General features: G+C 38.2%; 1 protein-coding gene across 2 annotated transcripts in view; it reads right to left on the bottom strand.

Moving 5' to 3' along the window:
- The window catches only part of RGS22 (regulator of G protein signaling 22), a 61,482-nt gene that overhangs the window by 21,176 nt on the left and 12,432 nt on the right, over window positions 1–27,874 (bottom strand). For both annotated transcript variants that reach the window (XM_064703572.1, XM_064703573.1), the window contains 13 exons: window positions 24,222–24,307; window positions 22,162–22,348; window positions 21,546–21,717; window positions 20,250–20,513; window positions 19,899–20,136; window positions 19,192–19,353; window positions 18,126–18,297; window positions 16,392–16,468; window positions 15,779–15,884; window positions 13,800–13,925; window positions 12,137–12,238; window positions 4,948–5,142; window positions 279–368 (listed from right to left, as the gene is read on the bottom strand). In XM_064703572.1, coding sequence (XP_064559642.1) covers window positions 279–368; window positions 4,948–5,142; window positions 12,137–12,238; window positions 13,800–13,925; window positions 15,779–15,884; window positions 16,392–16,468; window positions 18,126–18,297; window positions 19,192–19,353; window positions 19,899–20,136; window positions 20,250–20,513; window positions 21,546–21,717; window positions 22,162–22,348; window positions 24,222–24,307 — 1,977 coding nt within the window. The remainder of the gene's footprint in view (window positions 1–278; window positions 369–4,947; window positions 5,143–12,136; window positions 12,239–13,799; window positions 13,926–15,778; window positions 15,885–16,391; window positions 16,469–18,125; window positions 18,298–19,191; window positions 19,354–19,898; window positions 20,137–20,249; window positions 20,514–21,545; window positions 21,718–22,161; window positions 22,349–24,221; window positions 24,308–27,874) is intronic.

Below are 27,874 nucleotides of genomic sequence, written 5' to 3'. Positions count from 1 at the left end.
ATATACCTGTAATTCCCTTGAAATGGAGGCATTTACTCAAGAGTAGAGGCCCAAAACACATTCCACAGACTTTAGGTCTGATGTTGATGGAACTGACAGAAGACCTGTGTATCTAATTAACACAATGGCTGTCAATCAGTCCCCAAAATGAATGGTAGAAATCAGACTATTTGCTTCTCCAAACTAGCATCTGGTCAGCTTTTCATTGCTGATACTCAAAGTGTGAACCCTCTCTGACAGAGAAAGGGTTTGTTTTTGTTAGTAGGTACTTGTCTTACCTCATCCTTCTCGGAACTCACTTGATGCAAAGCCTGGAGCTCTCTAAAGTACACGGAGTCCAGCTGTTGAGTTTCTTCCACCAACTCCACCTAATAAAAATAATATCTTGTATCACCCCTACAGTACACATTATAGAAAGATGGAGAACTACATGGGCATTTTGCCAGTGACAGCAGATGGAAAAGAATACATCTGTCAGCGATGAGACTGATGTTTAGAAGAGACAAGAAGTCACATTCTTGTGACAAACAATTCTATCAATAGCTCTGGTAGAACACACTTTTCCCATCTGAGTAGGCTCAGATGCAGATTTCTATAGATAACTGCTAAATCACCTAACTATAACTTTAGGCAAAATGATTCAAAATTTGCTAAATTCTAATGTGTACATAATATATTGTGTATGTTTTGCATATATTATATTGTGTATATTAGATCAGACATACCTGATTGCCTATACCAGCAAATTGTATGCCAAACTGCCACTGAGAAGCAGAAAACCAGTTCTTAAAACTAGGACTCTCAAAGGGAAATGTCAAGAAGACAGAGGGCCACAGATTTAGAGAAACACAAATTTAAGTTGAGAAAGATGTTAAAATAGCTAAACAATAAAGATGAAAGCATTCTGACTTTCAGTCTTGTCCTATTTCTTAAATTATTAACTGTGTGTGATTTGAATCCATGAAGTTGGCATTTTTAACTTAATTAGAAGCTGTATGTAACTAGAGCAATTCTTCAGTTATATACAAACAATCAGTAACTGTGAAAGAGATATTTGGTGACCTTCCTTGCTGCCTAAACCATTTTAATGCAGATTTTAGGATATTTAGCAAAATCGAGCCAATGCCTTACACTGATCTGCATGCCCATTACAAAGATTAGAGAGCTGTGATTGTCTTATACAAGTGTTAATGCTCCAGAGAGAGAAGAGAATGTTTAGAAAAATATTCATTACATTTTCATCTAAATGTGAATACCACACTAATCACTGTGTTATCTGAATGTCTTCAAGCTCAATGTAACTTTATTCCATTGTTATAAGGTGCTTTGGGCTATTCTTTCCCTTACAAGAAAATATAGTTTAAAATTAAATAGTAAAACAATTCAAAACATTTTTCATAAAGTTTAAAGAGAAAGCAGATAGAGGCAGAATGAGAGTCAACAGTAAAAAGAAACACTCCTGATTTCATGCTTCATTTAAAGAAAAAATGTAGATATATTGAATATGTCCCAAATGAACAATTTTGGACTCACCTAATTCTTGATAAAATATCTTGTTTCATTATGGGCCAAATATGTCCTGATATAGAGTAGAACAAAGGGGAAGAGTAGAGCCAGGGACTGAATAAAATACAAAGCAGACGTTGTCTTTGTGCTTGGGAAGGAGTGTGCCTAACTATCAGCCTGCAGCTAGTACAAAGAGATTCTAGTGCCTCCTAGAACAGGTCGTTTAATGTCTTTGTATTGTAACTCTTCACAAACATTTGTATTGTGCAGTCAAAAGGATTTTGTTGGGTTTTTTTGTGCTCAGATTAAGATCTTTGTGTTGTTGGAGCACTAAGAAGTCTGCACGTAACTTCACTTGCAAAGGAACACATCCTCCAAACTGAAAGGGCAAGAGATTATCCTGTGGTTAACTCAAGGAGATATAAACTGATCACACATATTAACGGAAAAGTATATCTCTTCAATTCTTACTTTTCACTAGAAGCAGTGAAAACAGAGAGCTCTAAAGCAGACTCCTTCTTATGCAAAAACGATGTACAGAACCGTCGGCTGTGCTGATGATTTGACTCAGTGAGGACCGGCAATAGACTCTAGACAACCCTTACAGATAGCACACATAGAAAATACCCAACTACAAAAGATTAAAACTAGCCTGATAGAAATTACATAAAATTTCAGATTCATGAAAGTATCAGTCAATTCCAAGGTGCACTGCAGGTCATAAAGAGTTATAGCTGAAATAGTTCAGAAAAAATAATTTATCTGAAAGGTTGGAAAAGACGTTGAAAAGCAAAGAAAATATTTTACAGATGTGTTTGGATTACTATATTTCATTTCACTAAGTTTCTCAAAGTTTCAAAACTTCTAAAAGATATTATGTTATCACAGGATGAGAGAGAAAGTCCCCTCGTGAATTAAGTAGAAGGTAGAAAATCAAAACCAAAGAAATAAATAACTTTCATTATGGGGTGGGGTTCCTATTGTAGTCTCACAGGGACCTGCACTAAGGTTGTTTTTTAAACATTCAGAAACTATGTGGAAAGGAGGTGAGTGAGGAGACAACAAAGTTTGCAAAATGATTCCACAGAGCAAAAAATTAAATTGACTGTGAAAAGCTGCAGGATAGCAGGACACTTTAGCATCTGTGTGATAAAAGGCCAGCTGAATTCAAGGATAATAAACATTAAGTCATTCCAGTGAGCTCCAAATTAGGGCTTTCCATTAGTAGTTATTACTTAGGAAGGAAATCTTGGAATCATTTGCAGATGGCTATTAGCTTACATTTTGCACATCCACTCAAACTTCACCAGGAGTCAAAATGATAGGGACAATTAGGAATGGGCAAAGAGCACAACAGAAAACATGGTTCTGCCACTGGATGATCCCTGGTGCATCCAGACTTTGAGTATTGCTTGCATCTCATCAAAATAATATAATACATACAGATGGGGCAATAAGTGCAACAAACGTATGGAACACCTTTTGTAGGAGGAGAGGTCAAAGTGTCTAGGATTCTTCAGTTTCAGGGAGATCTAATTGAAGTGGGATATCACAGAAACTTGTGAAAGCATAACAACATTGAGAACAGGACAAGATAATAATTGTTTACTTGTTCTTTGTCATATACAAAACTAGGGCATCAGGTGAAATTATCAGGGAGGCCTTTCCAAACAAATCAAGATACACATTTTTTCTCCTATTGCACGACTAAACCATGAAACTCACTTTTACAGTGAGGCTGAAGATACATCACTCAAGATACACTTTACAGAAACCCATGGAGGAAAAAAATTTCCTCAAAGACTATTAAAATCAAGAATATGGATAAGACCTCTGTTCCATGAACTTTCTTGGTTGCAAAGTGCTGAAGATAGCTGTATGTCTCTTTTCTGTTCTTACAATCTGTTTTTAAATTTTAATACTGGTTAGAAGACCATTCTCAACTTTGATTTTAGGTATCAATTCATCTAGTTTTTCTTACATGCATACATGATACAGAACCAAAACCAGACTGTATTACAAAACTTCTGAAAAAGGAGATTTCAAAATATTTTGCAGTGGGCAATGTGGGAATGTTATTACAAGCTGACAGAAGTATCATCAATAAATGATGATATTTCTTATAAATTGGAGATGCTTCATCTAACCTCATACTGAAGAAAAACAGGAACAAGAACCAACTTCCTGCCCTCACTCTCATGATTTTCCACTATAAGTTTCTCCTTCTATTTCCAAGAGAGAGATGCTAAAGACTTGAAATTAGAATCATAGAGTATCCTGAGTTAGAAGGGCCCTACAAGAATCATTGAGTCAACTCCTGATCCTGCACAGCACCATCCCCAAGAGTCACACCGCATGCCCAAGAGCATTGTCCAAGCACTTCTTGAATTTTGTCAGGCTTGGTGCTTGGCCTGGGGAGCCTGCTCCAGTGCCCAACCACCCTCTGGATGAAAGAACTTCTCCTAATAGTCAACCTAAACCTCCCCTGACACAGCTTTGGGCCATTCCCTTGGGTCCTGTCACTGGGCACCACAGAGAAGAGACTGGTGCCTGTAGACCACCTCACTCTCTTCTTCTCCAGGCCAAACAAGTGACCTCAGGCCTTGCAGGCTTCCCCCCCAAGGGCCTTCACCACCTTCATAGCCCTCCTCTGGACATTTTCCAAGAGCTTTGTATCTTTCTCGGATTGTGGCACCCAGAAGGAGTTTGACCTTCAGCAAGCAACTTGTAGGTAAGTTTACAAATAACAGAGAGCCACAGCATCCACCACTGTCATCACCATTTCTTGTTGTCATTGGTCAGAGGCACAGCCAGGATTGCAGCCCTTTCCTCTGACCTCCATGAGCATACTCAATTCATACTTTCAGAACATTTTGGGATTAGAACTGAGTACACCTCTGAGCAACTTCTTCAGAGCAACAATCCAAAAATTGTTTGGGGCAAATACGGCTGAACCACCATGTCACATTTCCTCTATGCTAAGCAGTAAATTCCTCTATGCTGCACTTAAATTCCAAACACCAGAAATATCTACTGTCACTGCACTGACACACTAAAAAACCACCTTACTATGTGCTTATCATTAAAAATACAGAGTGTTTGTTGGCAATCCATCATTAAAAAAATTACTTCTGATCAATGGTACAATTGCAGAAACATGAAACTTCCTGAGTGCAGAGATAAATTTTACCATAGCAAGATGTGTTTCTCCCCAGTTCACAGGCCAAGGAGTCCATGAAGCCCACAGCTTCCTTTCACATGAGAAGTCTGCTCTCCACAAAGAGCTCAGCCTATTTCAATTTATCAGGATAGAAAGGAGTAAGTAAAACATCTTGTAATACTTCTCCCTTCTGGAGTATAAATACAACAGGGTTCATATAAATGATCTTGTGATTTTCTTCCCTGAAATAAGAATTTTTCATGGTGTCATCCAGATATTACCTTTCTATAAGTGTATTTGTCTTCTTCCACCATCTTCATCCATGGTTCCAGCAAAACAGTGAGGATATGTTCTTCTGCTGGGTCAAAAAGGTCCTCAAAAGCCGGGTCAATTTTGTGATAAATCATATTTTTCTTTTCTTGATGAAGTCCAGTGTCCATACTGGCAGATGGAGCAATGTAAGTTGCATAAAGGAACTGCAATAAAACAGAAGAAAACTATATCTTAGCCATGGTACATTTCAATGGTCACAGACCCTTGCAGGAGAGAATTAATGCATATTTCTCCCTGTGGTGGTTTGACCAGGAAGAAGTGGGAATTCTGGGATGCTGTGGTCAAACCAATGGATGTTCGAGAGTTTGATACTGGCACCTGGTGTAGCCAGTGGGGTTTGGACACACCTCCAAGAATACACAGGGGTTAAAAAGCAGAGCTCTGGCCCTGGCAGGCTCTCTTGGGACGTCGAGGAGAAGAAGTCGGATCTCCCTCCCCTGTCCAGCCGCTGCTGCTGGGCGGGGGAGGGGCAGCCATGCGGTAGGCCCGGGGCCTGGACAGAGATGGGGGTGAGAAGGCCCTCGAGGATGGAAGGGTGGAGGAGCCCCAAGAGACATCGGGCAGACATTCCCCCCCCCCCCTCCCCAGGAGGGAGAGAGGAGAGCCGGCGACACCGAATGTGATAGCAGCCGGCCCAGGAGGAGAAGGAGGGGGGGAAGAGTGCCTGGCCGGAGCGGCAGCGTGTGTGGGAGTGCCGCAGCTCCGGGACAGACAGAGACTGAAAGCTTTAACCCCTTTCTTTCATGATTGGGGCCTTGCAAAAATGCTAATCCTCCTCGAAGCTGAATAAGAAGGGAGATAGGAGATGAGATGAGACAAGGACCTGGCCCGAAGAACGTGGAGATGATTGAATGGGGAGAGATGATTGGAGTGGCCTTTGGGCTGGACGTTTTCTTGTAGCCATGGACTCAGTTTGTTCCTGTGACACAGACTGCACTTAGGGGGAAGCAGTGGCTCAGAACCAGGAGGGTTCATCGTGAGGACCCCCCGGCCCCAGGGGGTTGGAAAAATATGGGGGGGACAGATGTCCCAAAGCAGAGACTGTGCCTTTTTGGAGTGAGACAAGGCATCCTTGAAAGACAACCCTAAAAGCAGCTCTGGTCCATGCGCAGTGGTGAGAGCACTGGGCATGGAAGGAAGATGTCACAAGCGGCAAAAGGACTTTTTCCGGGCGGTGCCGAGTGACGTTGGAAGCACACGAGGTTTCAGTGTGTTTCCAGGGGAAGCCTATGGAACAAGGAGGACTCCTCTCCTCTTCATGAACTGAAGTTTGAGTATACTAAAGTGTGGTGCCAGGCTGGGCAGTTGGTGATTTGGGAGAATGTATCGGATTGGGAAATTCAGGTAGTGGGGAGGAGGAAAGTGGTTTTTTTGTAAGGTTTTCAATTTTTTTTTTTTTTCCTTATAGTTTTTCCCTATTTTCCTGTAGTTTAGGTAATAAAGTGTTCTTTATGTTTAAGCTGGAGCCTGTTTTGCTTATTCCTGGTCACATCTCACAGCAGACACCAGGGTGAGGGCATTTTCATGGGGGCACTGGCTCTGCGCCAGGCTCAAACCATGACACTCCCCCACTGCCCTGCTGTATGTTCAGAACTAGTATTAGTTCAAAATTCAGTTATTGACATAATGAATCCCTCTGCCATTTTTAATCTTCCTCATTAAAATGGTTAATGCAATTTTCACTTGGATATATTTGGCTGATACTTGAGATTACAGATAACCACAATTATCACTGCAACTGCACTCCTCATGAAGTCACACTGCTGTTTTGCAGAATATGGGCTGGGCCAACTAGTGAAGGCATCTTAGTTCTTCTAAGAGATGTCATTTGTAAATTTGAGGTTAAAATTAATGAAAAATTATACTATTTCATTCTCTGTGGAGGTTCTCTTTGATAGTTTTTTCACAATTGTGAGACACTTATTACTGTACAGGATCCATACAGAAGATACCACTGCACAGCTGAGATCTAAGCCCTTACCAAAACAAGAATCACAACATGCTTCTTATCTGAAGCTCAGAGTTTGCCATTCAACACGTACAAGGAGCAGAAAACTGAACCTAGAGGGTATTTCCTTCTCCCTAACAGCTCATCCTTGAAGCACAGAGTAATTTTTAAATTTTTTTTTATACAGTCCCCTATGTAAAACTCTTGTTTTCTAAATGTTTTGTTAAACATGCTATGAAAATGAACATAGAAAACTCAGAGTAAAACACTTTTTTTTTCTCCAGGAATATCTTGGAAAAATAAATTCCGTAATAGCTTCCTAAAACTTCATGATTAGGACTTCAGCTAGAAACTCAAGTAAAAAAATATGCTGCCAAATATTTTTCATAACCTTATAAATATTTTCTCTTCTTCATATTGTGAAACTCTAACTATATTTCAAACATACAGTCAGGGCCCAGATTAGCAGCACAAATCAGAATTTTTCTCTAGGATAGCATTGACAAGTCCATTTTCACTTTATTATCACACAGATTGGACAATGAAGAATTCAGAATTCTTATAATTCTCATTTTCCTTATGTTACTAAAATCCAGCTGTAACTAGCAGATGTTCAAAGCAATAGAATAGAAGAAAATAATGTTTACTCTGTGTTCAAGTAGTAATAAAACACTGGTGTGCTTAGATTTCAAGCACAAGGGGAGAATGTTTGAGTACATTAAATAATGATGTTTCTGTTTGTTTTAAATTAAATGCTGATTTATTAAACTCTCTCTTTCAAACAGCAACAGTAATAGACTATATCCCCATTATTTTGGACCTTTACAATTTGAAACAAACCATTTAGATTCTCCTGGTGTTAGGTCACAGAGGAATATAGGGATATGATGGCTGACATCCATCCCTCCCTTAGCTCTTGTTATGATTACTGTATTTATTGTGCATGCAGGATTCTACACTCCTTCCACATTTCTAGATTTTCCATGCAAACAAAAATGGTTTGTGCCTACTGTGCCTATTGTTATCAGTGCAATAATGATATGCAGGTGCAAGGCATAAGAGAAATAAAAGATCCATAGGAAGAGTCTTACCTGAAAGCTGGACTACATTTATCCTAAATTAAACTCTTCTCAGCAAATCTCTAAGTACAATGACATTTAACAGCTTTAATTAGATTCACAGTGATTTCAAAAGTTGAAAGTTACTTTGAAGAGCCCTAACACTAGGAAAGTTTCAGTTAAGTCACATCAAGTCTGATCCAAAACATTTAATGTATAAGATTAGCCAAATCTGAGGGGCCAACTCCAATGATACCAAGATGTGGTATCTTTAAAAACAGCCTTTTTAAAAAGGGGTTAACCATTTCAGTTGTCATTAGAACTATATTGCTCTACCTGTTACAACTTACCACACAAGGGATCTGTAAATTAGTAAAAAGCTTCAAAAATATGTCCTCAATATTTTAGCACAGATTAACCTGGCTCCTTAAGTGAGTGTTCATTTCAGCATAGATTTAAGAATAAAATAAAAACAAATGCACCACTAGTTTCTTGGCTGGAATTCCCTTCCCCTATGATTTTGTTAACTTGAGTACATTTGCTGCTTTAGAGATGGCAAAAAATGTCAGCCTACTAAGTCAGAAATTGTCCAGACTAAGAAGTGTTGACCAAAAGCTATTGACAACCTGCTGACACCAGCATTGTTGTAAATGTTGCCACATTAGGGACTGCCTTTTTAGGCTGCTCTACCTGCAGAGCTGCCCCCAGTTCTTTATAATTTCACATGCAAACTAGAACATAGTAAGGACAGATACTTGTCTCCAGAACCAATATCTAGGGCTGGCAATACACATGAAGCAAAAATTTAAAGGTGCTTACGCTAGCTAGAGGAATGCACTTTTCCAATCTCAAATAACCAAATTCTCAGTGGTGAAATCATTATGGCCTCTTCATTTGAAGGATGCACATTTGCAGTGTCAGAGGATTTGGCATCTTTTTAGTTAAATTCTCATAAGAATCCATTGCAGTGGTATTTGACCAAGTAAGTGAATATATGCACTTGCAGATAGGAGAGAAATGAGTAGTAACTTTCATCCCTGTGTCCCTTGCATCAGAGTTGAGGTGCATCTGTAGATCTGCACAGATTCAATTGCAAGGACTGCAGGAAAAACAACTGAGAAGAGTTCTAGACATGCCAAAAAAGAGGAAAAGTGTCTGTTCACAGCCTTCAACACTGGGCAATGCAGTTTGAAAGACACATTTTATAAAAAGTAATAATCATAGCATCTTTTTATTCCAGTGTCATGGAATTCCTGAGGTTTTCTCATTCTCAGTGGAATACTGAAACCATTATATTGGTCAATCTCCTATGGGATGAACAAGAAAAATTACATTAACTTAAAAGTTAACAAATTCATACAAAAATCCGAAGCATAGGACATCAAGTGCATATCAAACTTTGTTGATTCATTGTTTTGTTCCTATTAAAAACACAAGATTTTTTTTCTACCTGCCAGCTATAAATTCTCCTATAAATGTAAATATGTTATGGATTGAACCCAAACCCTTATCTGGAAATTTGTACATTTGCATATTAGAATTACTTACAATTGCACAAACCTGGTTGTACATAATGCTTAGAAAATTCAGATTAAGACTTTGGCCTCATTTTATGACTTTCCAAATTGGGGATTGTACAGGCCCTGGGTTCTGGTGTGAATTCATCCCCAGATGAGAAGGTTTTGATAAGCAATTTCAGTATGACTGGAGTGAAGCAAGAAATGTGAGAAAGATTTAAGTCCAAGTGTTTTGTACTGCTGCCCAAAGGAATGGATATTGCTCTGCTCTAAACGAGCGCCTTGTGCAGCTGCTTGGCAGAATGATGTGATGGAAGCATGCAATGCACTGGCTGGTGTTGAACAGAGAGGCTAAACTGCCTTAACCTCCATCATCACTTCCCACTAACATAAATCTTGTATCTGACCCTGAAAGTCCACAGTAATGAAGACTCCCTTTATCTAAATTGATTCTAGCATTAAAATATTGTATTTCCCACAACTGCATTAAATTTTCTAATTCTAAACAACTTTTTAAAAAATTAAAATTATTTTCAAATTTTTTTACACTTGTGTGCATATGTTTACAGTGAATAACCATGTATGTTCCTGGGTGATTACCAGTACTTCTCATTATTCTTATCCATCAAATTTCATTCTCACCATAGTTTCTTTCCCCAGGAGAATGCATATATACTTTGTAAAGCATTTTATTACTCTATTATAAAGCTGAGATAGCAATGCCTAACAAATGAAACAATGAGTAGCAGATACACAGCAATCAAGGTTTGTTCTTGTTTCTAAGAGGAAGCAGGCAGCACACATATGGAACACTCTGTTTGTCTCTACATGTCTCTTTCTGTAATAAATAGTAAAATATATATGACAATGTGCCATGTGAATCTGATTCACATTCTCTTAGGACTATTTGGAGTGACTGTCTTCTTGTGCCAAAGGTGAGTGCAGAATTTGGGAAGGCATCCCTTTCGTAAGCAGACTCTGAAGATTGGTTGCAGCTTGACTCTTTACGGTGTTCCAATGAAAACAAGTATAATTTTTCTGCAGCCTTAAAAGGCAAGCTTGAGAATGATACCAAATGTTGCAGCACATGTGTTGATTTGTTATGTTACATTTCAGCTGTTAGTTATGCTAATGGAACAGTTTCACATATTTAGTTTTGATGTATTTACTTTCATGGCTATGTGTATGTACTGCCTGGTAACACTGATTGTACGATGTTCTGCTGTCACCACCAGGCCAGCACTGGAAATAAGATTAGTAAAAAAGACCTGGGCCTTAAATTTTCAGCCATGCAACCACTACAAAAAGAATGTAAACTGGTGTGAAATGAAACCAAAATGAAAACCATCAGAGACTACAAGGTGAGCTCTGGCCTGCAACAAAACACATAGGAAAATGGTGATACAGAATAGATATGGTCAGCTTGGTGTGAGGAGGTCCCCAGCCACACACAGGCATGGACTGATGCAGGAGACAGTCAGACTTAAGGGGACATTCAGTTGCCCACAGCCTCAGGCCATGAAAACAGCTGGAGGGGAAAACAACTAAAGAGGGTAACGGTTCAGTTTACCCAGTACGAGATAGGTGAGGGAGGAACCCATGCCTTGGCCTCTGCTTGGAGCTTCTGTACAAATGACACTGATTTAGATGAGAATTCTGGACAAATATGCAAACTTCTGTTATTTTCCCAGTAAAACCTCCAAGAAGCAAAAGAAGACAAATTCAAGAATGTCCAGATGCTCAGGAACATGTCATATAAAGAGATTACTCTCACCTGTCCTCTACAGATATTTGTGCCAATGATATGTGAAGTAGTTTTGCTCTATTACAGTATATATTGAAATATGTGGATAGGATATACTCCTACACAAGGTTTAGAGAGGAAAATCAGACCAAAGTTTCACAAAGTGGTTTTAAAAGTTCCTTGTAGTTCTTCTAATGATATCACAATGTTGCAGTTTCTTTCCCTGATGGAATCAATGTACTCTGCCTTCAGCACCACTGTGGGCTAAGTGCATGCTCAATTAAAATACTCTTTTATAGGAAATATCGGTTCCACTTAACATTAAATGGAGGTCTAAAGATCTATTTAGGGGATGACAACCATGGTAAATATAATAATGATACCCTGACAATCATAAAAATTGAACTGGGCTAACAAAGATCAATTTTCATTATTGAGGTCATTATCTGAGGTCTGTACTATGAAATCTGCATTTCTAACCCACATAGGAGATGGAAGGAAAGGTACAGCACAATTAGTTGGTTTAGAAAAAACACTATCTCTGATGTTAACACTAAGCAGACAGTTTCCAAATATGACTCAGTGTAGCAAAGGGGAGTTTAGGTAAACTGAGTATAATAGATAAAACTGGGAACAGGCTGCAGAGCCTGGAAATCAAACTATGCATGTTTAATGTTTGAATCAAGAAATTCCATGGAAACAATCCAAAGAGCTTCTTTTATTGCCCACAACACAGATTTACTTTGGTGTGGGTTGTCAAGTTTTGGAAACTTTTTTATCTTCTTTTCAGTCTTTACACTGAACAAATGCATTTGTGAAGGGAACTAATAAATGTATTTTTGAAAGAAAAACATATTATTTACAACTTACTTGAGCTTGCTGGCATATTTGAAAAGGTTGAAGGGTTTCTTGGTAAAAAAGCTGATGATAAGCCTGTAGGTCGAACCAAAAGTACACGCAGTTCTTCCACAACTAGAGATGAAAAATATTGTAGGTTATTGCTACCCAAATATCACAATTTTATAAAAAATTGACTTTCCAAAGCAAGTAATTATTTAGCTCCTTGGGGTCATCATAAATCAAGCTCAATTTAAAATGGATTTAATCTTCTGTCGCATACTGGCAGAAGAACAACATATTTCATAGCATCGTCACAGTGATACTCTATCTTTTATTGCATCCTTTATGCATAATTGGCCATTAAAATTGTTAACATTGTAGTTAACATTTGAAGAGTAACCACATTTCAGTGGCATAATGCCAGTGCTAAAGAAGAGATGCTGATAATGGACATGCAGAGTTTGTGCCATGGCAAAATAGCGTTTTGCAGCAAAAACCAAAATAATTAAATAGTGTGTACTTGACACATTGTACTGGGATTATCATTACATTTTTATTACACACATTTCTGAGACCCAGAGTCCTGGCCTCATTTCATAAATTCAAACAAACAGCAAAAGATCTTTCAGAAGGCTAGATCTTTCCCCAAGTCCTCTGTTTTAATCATGTGTTTATAGGGTTTAGACCTTAAAAATACCCTGAAACTCCCATCACTAACCAATGAACAATCCATTCCAAAAAGGTAGAGATGGGGAACTTTGTTCCACAAACTGTAGTCTTCCAGACCAGGAACATGAGTGAAATAGGCTTCACAGCTGAAGAGAAAACTTAAAGCAAATAATTTTGAAAGGAGCCTGGCACCTGGAAAGGCTAGAGACACTTGGGTGGTTGCCTATCTCCAATGGAAAAATAAGTTTCTTTCATTTAGATTTCTTTCTATGCACATTTAATAGTTTTAGCTGAAGGTATTTAGCTTTGGAAACACTACATCTTGCCTTCTAGAAGCCAGAGGCATTTCTAGCTACTGCTGCTGGATTCTGGGTTGTGCTAGTGGTGAAACAGATGTCCATCTTGATTGCATTCAAACCTCCCCTAAAGACTCAATTTTTCTGCAAAGCCACTAAACACTAACTCAATATGCATAGACTGTTCCAATTCAATCCTCAATTTACAGCAAGCAATGAATGATACATCTGCTGACTACATAAAAGAAATAGTGTTCATGTCTCAGAAATACAAGGAGATTCATGGAAGCATAAGAAAGTTTTTAAAATATTGGAGATTTTGGACCCAAAAAGTAAGAAGAAATCAAATTATTGTTAGTAATAGCACAGCAGGTTTCCCATCTTTTTAAAAAGGTTTTTTGTGGGTTAGGACCTCTTTTTTTTGTGCCAAGTTAATGGTTAACTTTTAAAAATGAGTAGCCTTTTTTTTATCCCTGATGGTACAATAAGAATTCCAATGGGTTTGAGACAGTAAGAATCTGACAGCTTGGTTAAGACCTGTCATTAGTTTGCATATATACGTGAACAGTTTATTATTGTTGAGGGATTGAAGTCTCACAAGTAATAACTCATCCAGTCATCAATCTTTCTTTCTCCATTTCTTTTTTTTTTCAGTCTGGCTGCCCTCTATAACTTGGCATTCAGTCAATTGTGGACTAAATTATCACAGAGTAGGAAAATATTCATACCTTATTCCCTGACTTCTCACAGAATTGTGTGAAGTAGTAGCCTGCTCTGTTCTCCAAATAAAGAGACTGCAGCATGCTTTCAATTCCTGATCCCCTGAAGACCACACTGCTAGCAACACTTTTCCCCTGGACAAATAAAACATAGTTATACAGCAAGGAATAACAGGCTTTCATTATTTTCAAATGTCACTACATTGCAAAGGAAGGCCATGAAGTGTGTTAAATTAGTATCTTCATCCCAAGGAAGTAGACTCCATTTTCTACAACATATGCAATTGATCATGGCCCTTACCACCATTTTCCCACTAAATATTCACATCCAATGGAATAAATCTGATGACTGAAGACATGTAGAGAAGCTAAGTGATTATAGCATCCCTTAGGTGGTTCCTCAATACTTAAAACAGAAAAACAAACCTGGCCTTAATTCTGTCATTAAGTCTTTAGCTCTGTGGAATTCCAGTGATACTCAATGACATCAGTTAGCTGTCAAAGGTTGTCTCAGCTCAGGCTACTGTGTTTTGAATTAAGAGAAGTTAAGAGGAGGCTATTTGGTCAAGATTCAAAACATTTAACTATTATGGAACAAAAGATACATCTTCTGGGGTTACACCACTGACATGACCAACAAAATCATGAGCAATTTAGCGAGCCAGAAATCCATGCTCATTACCATAGCTCCCAGAGCATTTGAGGAAGAATACATCCATTTTGTCAATGCTCACAGAGAAGGCAGAAGAGGCTTCTGTAGTAAATTAGCTTCTGACGATCACAAGAGAGAAATTATGGCTGATTTGCTGTCTCTGATAGCAGAAGTGGAAGCAGATGAGTGTGGTGGCTGAAAATCAGCTTCTCTCCAAATAGGAGAGAAGGGCAGGAGGAAACCAGACTTTTGAAGCAGAGTCGGAAGATTTTCCTCCCCAGTATGAAGTTAAACTATGAATCCCTGCATTCCCCTTTGCTTCATATTTGTGATGGCAAACTGTGAGGTCTTGACTGTAGGTTCCGGTCTAACCAGTGTAAATGTATGATATTTTCTTCTGTTGGTAAGAGAGAAACTGCATATGATGCATAAAAACTAATAGTTCATGGTGTGAACTTTTGCTGAATATACATTCCTAACTGCAAATGTCCCCAAATTGCAAAGACTAACCTTTTTTTTCTGTCAAAAACAAGGTAAAATGATTGCAGTGAAGAAATGAATAAAGTGTGATTTTGAAGTGCAAAACAAACAAGCATGTATTCAAGTGCTCAGCAAACTCCATGCACATGTTGGTGGGCCCAGATTTCTTAATTTTTTTTTTTTTTTTTTTTTTTTTTTTAGTTGTAAGGCTGTGGGTATCAATACCTCCATGAAAGAGCAGGCTGTTTTGAGACCATTCCACAAACAAGAAGGTTTTTGGATATATTTTAGATTGCCAGATGTTGACATCTCATATGTTTGATTTGTCAGCATTTCAGCAGTTATTGAGAAAAGGCTCATCTGTGCAGCCTGTCTCTCTTGAGGTTTGCTCAACTATTGCTTAGCAGGCAATAATTCAGCAAAGAAAAGAATGAAGTACACAAGCAATAAAGAGGGATTGTACAAATGAACCTTCTTCCTCTGTGAATGTTATAATTTAATGACTTTCTAAGGTAGATTCAGTTTTCTCTGTAAGTCTGATATACTTTCCTAGGCAATGATTCCACTGAAGCATTTATCCAGAGAGCTTTCCATCATAGCCTACTGAACACATGGTCACTATGGAGAAGATCCACACTTTCTGGTGGAAATAAACCTCCATGTGTTCCATGATTTCCTATCCAATAGGTGACAGATACAACAGAGAAAATGCTGACATTCTAATGATACGTCTGCATAAAGCATTGACATTCATAAAATTAAACCAAGTTCTCTCCATTTTTGACTACTTCATACTGCAGAATAAAGTGTTTTAACCCATGATTCAAGACAAGTAATATTTTCAAGCCATACTTACATGGAGAAGCTCAGCATAGGTGTACTTTCTATGACCCTGGTATTCTGAGTCTTTAGTCCCATCCAGAGCTAAGCTATGAATCACGTCTGTGCTCACTGACATTGGCCTGGATCACAAACAAAAAAATCATCAATACATATTTAAGAAAAATCTAAGGCTGCTTATAGAATAAATAAATAAAAAAGGGCAAAAAAACTGGTGTAATGATAAAGTGAATAGAGAGGAAAAAGTACATGGAGTTTAAATTTACAATGAAAAAAAATGTAGAATACCTTTTTCATATTGCTCTGTGGAAATCATTGGCATAGCATGACTCTATGGGTTAGCCTTTGTGACAGGTTAAAAGAATATGAATGTGTAGAATATTGACTATTACATAAGAGAAAACATTTGTATTTGGGAAAATAAACTCTTTTGTGCTGTGGTATAAACAAGTGAGAAACTCATCAGCCAGGGAGGAATTCTCCATGCAAACAATCTGTACCATAACTGTGCTTCACTAAGCAGATAATTGTAATAAAGTATTAATGAAAACAGTAGAATCTAAAATACTTCCATAAATATTTGAGGTATATTGCTGTGCAGAAAGATACAAAAGGACTTTAGTACGTACCGCATTCTAATGCTAGAAATATCATCCCTTCGGAGAGTCCGACTTCCTGTGAGAATAGGTAGTAATCCTGATGACCTCTTCAAAGAGAAATTTGGTTTAGCTAGTTTTAATAAAATTGTTGGTGAGTTCGTTCTACTTTTGTAAAAGACATTACAGAAAAATAAGGAAATTCTGATTACTTTTCCACCTTTGTGCTTTCTTAACATGTTCTCATTGACTGGTCAAAAACAGTCAAGAGTTTCCAAGAGTATTCTTCCTTGTCAATCACAATATGTGAAATGGCAAGTTGCAAAAATTTCTGAATATTTTTCAAGATTTTTCAGCATACCTTAATAACCACTACAGCTCAGAAAATGCATTTTTAACAGGTGGAAATATGCTACAAGCACATTGTACAGAACTACAGAGGATGTCAGGTGAAGAGCATGTGAACATGTTTTGTGAAACTTTAGGACAATTAACTTAAGTCAGCTCACTGCAAGAGAGATACAATCACTCAGACTGGAAGAGAAAGGGGTCATTCTGACACACCATCACTTATTATTTTGAACAAAATCATACTCTGACCTTTTGGAGATGCCAATTTCATTCAGAGTGCCCTCAGAAATTCACCCAGAGCTGCTGCTTTACCTAAGCTCTTGCAAGCACAATGTAGTTAGAAGATTCAAAAGTCAAAATTTCTTGTAGGAAAAAAGAAGTAATAGCAAGAAATGGGCCATTTGGTGACTCTGTAAATGCTCATGATACCAGATCCTAATCTGTGTCAAATTCAACAGGGACTGAGAAACCTGCAGGTTCCTGTCTGCCTGACCTACAGCTAGTCCTGGCTCATTAGCACACCTTGTGAACTGGTCACTGTAAGACACAGGTGCTTCTTGCTCCCATTTCTGCCATGATCACCAGGAACACGGCTTCTGAATCCAGTTTCTGCTAAACAGGAAATCTGTCCCACTATTTTCCTCCATTATCTCCATGAATCAGATTTCAAAGGAAGTAATTGTAGCCCCAAACTATCCAACCTAAAGTAACAGAGGTTACTGACAGAGTGTGCTGACAAATCCGTGGCATAGCCTATACAGTTCTTGATACTGGAACCACAACTTCAATCCACTTTCTCCAAATAGCAAGTATTCTGAGGCTTAACACTGTATTGCTGAAAATCTGTAATTTTTATTGCAGTTACCTCTCACACTCAGGCTTTCAAGGAAGAAAAGTGACAAAACTGAACTGGCCACCTATAAGCTACAAACTGTGAAAAGGTCTGTTGAGTGACTCATGGCTCTCTGTAGAAAGTAAACGTGTAACTGATTGAAGGGCTGTAGTGATAGAAAATGAGTAGAATTCTGACTTTTTTATAGACATGAGGAATAGATCCAGGTTAACTGTAGTGAAATTGTAAGAATTACTCTGGATTAAGACAAGGCCAAGTGGTGAAGCTGCATTGCTAGAGACTTAATTTTGCAGTTCTGAGAACTTCCAGCTAAAACATCCATCCAAAGGACTTAGGAAATAGCCAGGGTGTAACTGAGAAGATAATTTGACTCTATTCATAGCAACTTTTTGCATGAAGTATAATGAAATTTTATTGCATTTTTATATGTAATCATCTTCAATATACCAGCTGGCTAAATATTTCCTTAAAAACTTTACTCTTGTTCCATTGAATTCAAGGAGTTTTGTCATTATTTTTGGCAGGAAAAAAGCTTTGTTTTCCAGTGTTGTGATCCTACTTACCTGAAGAAGGGAAGGTGGTATGTCAGACTTTTGAGTCAATGGCAACAATGACACTATTTGTGGGAAAGGATCAACGTCCATTCTTGGCCTCTCTTGACACGTGTGCCAAAACTTCAGTTTTGCACTGGCAGCATCTATTGCTGTTGAATGAGTGACACAAAATCTGGGACCCCTAGGGAGAAAAAAGCTAATAAGTAGAACTTTCCAAAGTAATGAAACAATGGGCTGTTTGGCGGTTTTTTTCAGTGACGTTGTTTACTGTACTAAGACATAGTGCTATATGCACCTAGGATTAAAAATCAGTTACTGTCAAAGGTGTGTTTAGATACTGCATGCTTCCAAATCTAAAAGCAGACTACACATAAATAAACTTACGTTGCAAATTCTGCACCATTACAAACCCTTCTATCAGTCTGCAGGAAGGTATGCCCCATCCATCCTACAGCAAAGCATAGGAAAGGATTGTAGGCCAGGACACAGACCACAAGTCATGTGAGGATCCATAATTCCAAGTTTATGCCTAGAATTTGTTGAACCCCCTTGGGGAGGAGAGAACATCTTCAAAAATTTAGCCCATATTTTGGAAATAGGTTAGATTTTATATCCTCACTTAAGCTGTTAATACGTAAAAGGCATTTTGTATGACAGGCATTGAACAGTAAAGTCTCAGGCTCAAATCCCATGAAGGCATACACACAGAGCATCCTCAGAACTTGGGAAGGGTAGTATGGGGAACAGGTTAGGACAGAATTAACCTACTGTGCCTGGAAGAGTTTCCCTGTCCTGCAGACTAAACTTTAACTGAACATTACCCAAGGCAGAGATCCACAAAGCAGATCAGATTCTCTGGTAGAAAAATGACAATGGCTTATTAAAGCAGATCTACCAGGCTTCTCAGCAGATTGCTATGCAGTTTAGGCTCAGCCAAAAATTAATGTGCTAGTACTTACAGTGACATTGTTTCTAACAATTGCACTGGGATAAGCGGCATGAAATAATAGGCTTATCAAAGAAAATGGACGTTTATTAAACAACAGAATTTTATTTCATGTCCATTTCTTCATACCAGTAAAGAAGTAGTGGTTTCACTACTTCAGGCTGAATCCGTCTTAAATGCATTATATTCCACTGATCTCCATGCAGTAGCTCAAGTCTGAGCAACACTTCTGAACTGAGGAAATAGTCTCCACTGCTCAGCAGGTACAGTTTTTTCATCTTACTGAGTTGCCTGCAGTCAACAAAAATAGTTACATAAGCATGTATCAAATGCTGTACAGAACTGAGTACAATTTATCCTGCTGCTTAAGCTGCTGCCATGCAACGGTTTTTTAATTGCAAGTGGCAGAAGCCAAAATATTTTTTCCACAAATTAGAGACAGGTTGTGTATAAGACAAAATGTATAGTGCTATAAAATAGACTATGTGAATCCAGCAGGATCTTTCATTAAAGGAGTTTGTCATACTGATGTCCTACTTGTGAATTTAATTTCTTTTATTCTTTAGGTTCTTTCTGTTGCCATCTGTTTTCCAAATATCTTTCTAACATAGCCTTAATAATATGATTCTGACTTCATGTAAGCCTTGCAAACATGACTCTGCAAAAAGAGTTTTATCAGCTTCAGTAGAGTCATTCCAAATCTTGTCAGGACACACATTAATTGTGTCTATTTACTCAGACATTACAATTTACTCTGAAATCTCAAAACCTGCATTCATCTCTCCAGGTTACAAGTATTAAAGCAATGGGAATGACTGTTAAATAACAGGAAGTACCTTTGTTGCCTTGTAGTGTTCTTAAGAGCCTTTAGTCTTTCAATATCCATCCAGAGCCACCAGTACCTCTCCCCAAGTGTTCCTTTAATGAACTTCTTGAATCTTTCAAACTCGTGTCTGTTGCCAGTGTCGTACGTCCCATGACTAAGACACCAGGCAGCCCTGCTGTCTGGCCCAACACTTTCAGAACTTGGACTTAAGATTCCTTGTTTTCTTTCATCTTCCTTGCAATCTAAGGCTGTAAGTAGAGAAGAACTTAGGTTAAAGAGTGACTGCAGCACCATGAGCAAATTCATTATTCACTAGCTTGTGTGTAAACACTTCAGGCTGTTTTGTGGAACTTCACATTACTTTCAATGTCAGCAGCTGACGGGAGGGTCAGCTCTGAAATGGGTTCCTTCATTGCATTTTGAGAGGATATTGGTGTGGATTCTTCCATTGTCTGAGAAGTTGTGCTTCCCTGTTCATCTTCCTCTTCTGCTGCACTGTGCCATTTTGGGTGTACATAAACTCTTGACCGCGTGTGGGAGACAGCTTCAGCAACGGCCACAGAGTAGACCTCCTCAGCCCCTCTGGACCTCTCACTGGTAACATGGGCTTCTGCAGATGCTGGCCCTGAAGGGGAAAGGAAACTCTGTTTGTGGCATTCCTTAGACAGGTAACCTGCTTCTTTGCCTAACTAGTCAGACATTCCCTTCAACTTCCTCTGAAAATAAGCCACATCTAACCAGTGCTGGCCACTGTCACAGACAGACACTTGGATCGGGAACATGGCAGAGAGATTCCCTGCTCTGCAATTACATAATTTTCTAACTATATATGGCAAAATGTGTTGATATTAACATAAAAATCAGTGTGATTTTAAATATCATTTCTTAATTCTAAACTATTTCTCGTTTTCACTTGACAAAGAAAAATCACAGCCTCTTGACAGAAGTCTATGAAATGAAACATGGAGAATTGTTTCTCAGGACCTAAGGCAATTAGGGAAAGAGATACATCTCTGAGAATGGAAAGAGAGGAAGCTCCTAACATATGAGCTGAGGCTTCTCCTCCTCTTGCTACTGTGTAAAAAGCAGAAGCAAGGCTGTGCAATGAGGTATATGTCCATATGTGCATCTGTATTTTCTCTCCCAGAACCTCGGGAACTTGCTGAACAATTTCAAATAAATTTGAAGATAGACAGGATTCCAAATGATTACAAGATTCATAAAAGTTGGCAGCCAAAAGACCTTTAAGTGCCCAACATAAACACCCTAAGAAGATGGCTGAAACACATCATATGCTATCAAATACTCAAAGAATCCAGACAAGAAAGTCTTTCAAAACATATGAATGCCTCTGCCCCCCCAAAAAACCCAGAACAATTTAACCGAAACTTACAGATTTCTATAAGACAGAAATGTGTAAGAAAAGAAACTACTACTATCACAAAATTAATTGGCTACTACTAGATCAAACTTTCACTTAATGTTGTAGCTATGGAAAGAAACAATTGCCAGTCTGAAGCCTCAGATGCCATGTGATACTCAGAAGGTAACAAGTGGAGTTAGCAATAATTCCTTAGAAAGCCTTTCCTTTCCAGCTAGTCTGAGCTGTGTTACAAACCACAGGGTTATGTAACCCCTGTGAACTCTTGTTACTTACCCAGAAGGGGACCCTTTCCAGGCAATGATTCATCTCTTTTATGCTGCCCAGGCAAATGCTGAGTATCTTGAATTTTACTAGAAACTACAGGATGCGTATATGAATCTGTTGTTTGCACAGAATCACCTTGTTTTGCCAAGGTAAACCAATCCTTTACCTGAGAAACTGTAGCCTAGGAAAAGAAGTTTCATAGAACAATTAACATTTCTCTGTTTATTGCCATATTTCTGAGAGCTACAGCTTACTGTCCATTGGAATTCTGTGCAGTCTGTTTGTGTAGATTTCTGTAAGGATAGTTCCTAATGCAGAGAGGTGTGTGACAGTAGCTGAGCATACTTGTATGAGCTGAGCTTCTGTTTAAGTTGTATTACAACTCATCAACCTTCTTCTATAGTATAAAAAACTTTGAATATAAAAGCTATTTAGAGAATCAGAGAACCAGAAAATGATGTAGGTTGAAAGGGACCTTGAAGACCATCTATTTCCAACCCCTTGGCACTAGACTAGGTTATTCAAGAGTCAGTTGTCCCATTAGATTGTGACCTCAGTTAAAATAATTCTACCCAATTCATTCAATCTATCTTGATGTTACACCTACTAAATATGTTTATTTTACCTCGCCAAGTGATACATAGAACTTCTTCATAGTCAATGAAGTCAACGAAGAGTCATCCTCCTCCTCCTCAGGAGAGGGAGAACTTGGGCTTTGCTTCCTTATCCTTATCCAGGGAGAGTAGTCACTATCTATAATGAAATTAATGCCAGTCTTGCTCCATTCTACTTGTGATATCAATTTAGCTAGTCTGAAATTAAATGTTGAGACAAGAAAAGAATTAATTTTAGCTTTTAATCAGAGAAACAGTTCATTTCCTCAAGGAACTGGCAATTTTAAAAAACTGTCTATCTAAAAAAATGGTTACAGAGAACTTCATGATGCTTTTTTCATAGAATAATGGAATTATAGAATATCTTGATTTGGAAGGGGCCCACAAGTATCAATCCAGCTAGGTATTATTTCAGCCTTCAACAGTTGTCACATCTGTAAATGCCACTACTGCACTGCACAGCTCACCAGCACACAATAGTGCCCTACTTGCATTACCAAGCTTTACCAGCACACTTCTTTCAGGATTTTGCATGTATCTCTGCAGTTCCAAGCCCTGCCAAGATTCCCTTGAACATTTTGTTCACTAAAATTGAACTGTTCTCCTAGACTGCAGAAGATCCCAGATTACCAAAGACTACACCTCCAGTTCCTGACAGAAGGAGACTTCCAACAGGAATGCCCAGCACTGATTCAACTGATGGAACTTGCAGCTGAGAGCAAGACAGCTGGCACTCTTGTGTTGAGCTGGCTGCCCTATGGGGATTCCATAGTACTGAACAGTTCTCCAGTGCTATTCTGTGTTAGTGTGAACATATTGCAGTGTTCAGGAAAGGCAATTTTAGAACCACATGACAACAGTGAGGATGCTCTGGCCCCAAGAACTGGGCAGAACTTGGTTAAGTTAGAAACAAGTACAAAGCCAACCAAGTCACGTGTGAAGGGAAGATGAAGCCTACACTTGAGCCTACAACCAAGTGAATGCTCAGTTTTATTTGTGCCCACTATTGGAGACCAATTAGGATTTATTTCTAGAGTTAGGGTGTCTTCATCTTCAAACAAAAGTTTCCCTTTTAACATCTGAACTTACCTTGATTCTGATTCAGAAAAGCAGCTTGAACTACTGACGTCAGTTGAAATTAGGTACATGCTTAAAGATGGTTTTATGCAATTCTCTTGGTAACTGCTTAATCAAACAGTTTGCTATAGCAGAAGATCAAAGTTATTGTTTCATGTGGCCCAGATATGTGTAAAGCAGGCTGTTAACACAGGTATAATTCAGCACTCTCACAGTTTGCTTGTTCTTTGCACACTTTTCCCCCTTGAACTTAGGTGCGGTTTCCAGGTTATCAAAAATAAAAAACATTTTACATTTTTTAAATGTATAAGTCTATACCCCAGTAGCCACTTTGCCATTACAATCAGCAAATATGAGTTTTGTGAACCATATTTCCAGGCTGCCTCTCCTTTTGAACCCCTAAAATATGCTACAATCATCTGCATCTAGACACAGCCTTAAGGGATATAGAGGTAGGTCCTCCCAAAAATACACACTAGATCTCCTGAACATCTGCTGAATGGACATCTGGAAAAACACTGCAAGTTTTTAACAGTAAATCATCCAGCTACGCCATGGCATCCCACAGAGGACTTTGTTAAACTCTGACAGAGGCCCCAAAGACACTAGAATAATAATTAAAATAAAAAACACTTCCTGTTTTTTTCCAGATTAATTTCATAGACTTGTAACTTCTACTTATATGGCTTACATATTTATTAGCAAAAGATGCATTGCTAACATGACTTCTCTGAGGTACAGAGATTTAGAAATCAGTAAATCCCATTCTTACCCTCTTTGTAATGGTGTAGTACAGGATGTAATTCATGGTCAAGGAAAATAAAAGCATGAGTGAAAAAAGTCACTAACTTTATCCAGGTCACTAAAACATTACAATAAAGAAAACAGGACAAGAGAGGGCAAAACCACTTTAAGAATACTACCAAGATTAATTAAACAAAAGAGGAAAATGTAAAAATTTATAAATAAAAGACAGCATAAAAGATTGCAATACCTGTATTCAAAGTAACAGTCACTTTCTAGAAACGCTGGAAGCCTTTCTTTCTTAATCCACTCAATTGCTTGTTCTTGATCAAGTTGCTATTAAAAAAGAAATGCCAAATTTTTGCAATTCTTTACTTTCTTGACTAACTTGCCACATAACTTATTCTCTACATCCCCCTTCTACAGAAGTATTGTCTCAGGAAAACAAATACAGAGTGAACATCACCTTTATGCTGGAAAAATTACTTTCCTATTAAAAGCTAAGAAGATCTAAACCTGATTTCACCTATTAAGAGTTCAAATTTTGTAACAAATCATGAGTGGTTTTTCTTCAGAAATAATGTGTGCATGAATCATTCTTTTACTGCACAATTTCAAATGCAAATTACATGCACAAAAAAATTCTGCAGCAGGAAACTGCTGCTTTCCGACTTTGACATATTTTATAAATAATAGATATTATTTTTCCTCAAGAATTTGAAGAGTAAAGAACCTTAAATTAAGTTATACTTTCATAATGAGAAAGCTCTGGAAAATAAAACCAAAATCAAACAAATAGAAATACAATTAGTTATCACCTCTCATGCTTTTATGTGCTGGATCACTGCATAACTGCATTGTACACAGTAATTCTCATAGTGGAAACCCACGCTTGGTATCACCTGGGGCCACAACAAATTTCTGCTCAGGCAGTCTAAGCCTCAGTGCCTCATTGAAGGAGAAAGAGAGGGGCCTCCAAGGAGTAGTTTGGGGGGTGAAAGGGAAATGTTGAGCAGCAAGTTACATGGAGCCTGCTAGTTCCAATGAAGTAAGAGTAAGATCTCTGACTATGGCCACAACGATCCATGGCTGCTTCCCTTAGAAATTACATATAGCCCTTCCTAGGTTTTTTTTAATAGTGTACTTTTTCCACTCTTAGGGGATGATCTATTTTATTAATCTGAGGTGCATTTTTCCTCTACTGAAGGCGAGACTAATTATTTTGAAGAATGTAGTAACTACCCTTGTCCATAAAAACAGGTGAAGTTTGGGCAAGGATGGATACTACTTGTTATATCAGGTAACCAGTTTATGTAGATCACAGCTTGAATTTTCTTTCCATGAGCTAATATTCCATTTGGGGCAAGGGTTATTTCTGCCTCATACGTATCTGTAGGGGATTAAAAAAATCTGAATTACTCAGAAAGTGGGTGGTTTCATTTAGAGAGAAGAAAATATTTCAAAATATGGAAAGCTTATGTTGGCAGTGGCTCATACAATGTAATTTTGTGGAGATGGAGACTAATTACTCCCAACCACACAGTGTATGCTTCTTCTTGGCAATTGACAAGTTTTTTTGAAACACAGAAGATAGTTTCTTTATTTTGGCATTTAATATTTATGCATTTACTGACTTACAGCCCAGTTTTTTATCTGAATGATTCACAATATGCTCACGTCTGTACATAGCTGGTACACAAAATTATATGTCATATCAGAAGGAAAAAATTTCTATTCTTTCCTCATCCCCAGAGAAAGATGCTACATTTAATCTGATGGAGTTTGTTACCTTGGTTAGTTTCCTTACCCAATCAGCCTCAGACCTTGCTAGGACTCAATCCAGCAAAGCTTTTAGCACGTGTTTAAGTTTAAGCATGTGTTTAACTTCCCTTGATTAAAGTTAAAAACATACTTAAGTGCTTTGCTGAACTGGGGTTTCTCTGAAGTAAGGTATGTGGGATGCCAGCCAGTTTCTTTCCATAGTTGTGATCTATTTTACACAAGTCCACAGATTTTTTTCTCAATGTATTTCACACCATAACATTGACTATGGATTAGAAGATACTTACTTCCATATCAATGATTTGCAAACATGCAAACACACATGAAGAAAACTTTTGCTTATCTGTAAATTTGTAACAATCTGAGAGGGAAGTAAAATACAGAGAAAAATACCACTGTGTGTATTTCTGAGCCAAGATGTGTTTAAATTCAGGCCATAGCCTGAAAGGCCTACTAGGATTTTCCAGTCATAACTCCTTTTCATAAGTAACCTGCCAGTGATGCTCACTCAAGGTGACTTTTTGTAATCAATGTAACATTTAAAAACAACTCTCAATCTCTTTAGTTCCTGTGAAGGCAGTCAAAGCAAAGCAGACAGCATCACCTGACAACTGAAAGATCAAATCCTACTTGATTTGAACAGAACTACTTGACAGAGTTGTTCTGGGGTGGTTTCTCCTGGTGCAGTCACTGTAGTGCAATGAATGGAGCTGACTTCTTTCACCCTGTGTAGTTGCAGTAACCATTTCAGACAAACTGTTTCACAGATCATTTTGCTCCAGCTCAGACTTGAGATGTCAAGCTGAACTGGATGAGGCATCTAAGTTACCCATCAAGTAAAGGAGGAATCAAAAATAAGAAGAAATAACACCCTTTTGCCCCAAAAGGAGAAGAAAGGGTACTGAGGCATTTTGTTCCTCAAAAGGCTGTAATGCTCCCATCTATGGAAAACATCCCAGGGAAAGAAATGGAATCTTAAATAATACTGAAGCCCTGTTTCTCCAGACCACATGAAATAAGAAAATAATAGTGAAATGGCTTTGAATTGCTCAAGAAAGGCCATCTACAGTGATGATGGGAGGTTAGCCCAGAGAGCAATGTAAGCCACACTTGCACAAACACACAGCATTTCCTCAGTTTAATACTGAGAGAGCAAATAAGAAATGAAGAACAGCTCTTCTGCTTTTGTGCTCTCAAGCAAAGTATTTGTGAAAATTATTATTTAACATGGTAGGGATGTCTGTGAGCCTTGTCCTTTTGTACCATTTGTCCAGTTTAAATGCAGATAATTGCAGTATCACATTAGTATCATTTTGTTAAACATCATTGCCTTTTGACCTCCCTCAACACTGTTTTCTTTTCTGAAAATCATTAATCTTATACTGGGAAAAGCAGTGGTCTGTTACAACTCCCTGCTTTTCTCTCAGCTTTCCAGCTGTGACATAATTTTGAGCAGGCACTGAAAAAAATGGAGCAAGACCTTATACTGGCCTTGAATAAAAGGAAATGAAGACATGTTAGTCACATCCATGCAAAACAAGAAAAAAAGGAATAAACCAAGCATCCCAGTGAAACTTTTTTTTTTTGTCCTTGAAACCTGTTGTTTAAAGGTAAAATCCCACATCAAATTACACCAACTTGTATTCTCCCAGGTGCATAAGATGCTTCAACTGCTGATTTTAACCTGCCTAATTTGGTGCTGAAGATGGCCCTGGAAATAAGCAGGTGAGAATACCAAAACTGATACTGTCTAAGCAAGCCTGAAAACAGATTTTTTTTCCTAAATTCCAACCCATCTTTCCATTAATTTAGCTCTCTTCTTGCCAAAGATTATTTTTTCTGGCCATTGAAATTGATGCTAACCATGTAAATCCTTTAGGAATTAATGGAAGAGAGACTTATGTGTTGCCAGACCACAGATGAGCTCATAGCCACACAAGGAAATTAATTAATAAGGAAAGACTGAGCTGCATTAGTTTCAGTCAATTTGCACATTCCAGGGATCACTAGTAAAGTAACTGTTGTCATAATATTTTTTCTTTTAATATTAAAAAGTATTCAGACCACACAGCTGAACCCTGCCCTACAGAATCTTCAAAATTCTGTGCTACAGGATGTGCA

The sequence above is a fragment of the Zonotrichia leucophrys genome, chromosome 2 (assembly GCF_028769735.1).
Source record: "Zonotrichia leucophrys gambelii isolate GWCS_2022_RI chromosome 2, RI_Zleu_2.0, whole genome shotgun sequence".
In the NCBI taxonomy this organism is placed as follows: Eukaryota; Metazoa; Chordata; class Aves; order Passeriformes; family Passerellidae; genus Zonotrichia; species Zonotrichia leucophrys.
This window is presented reverse-complemented; position numbering and strand designations above follow the sequence as displayed.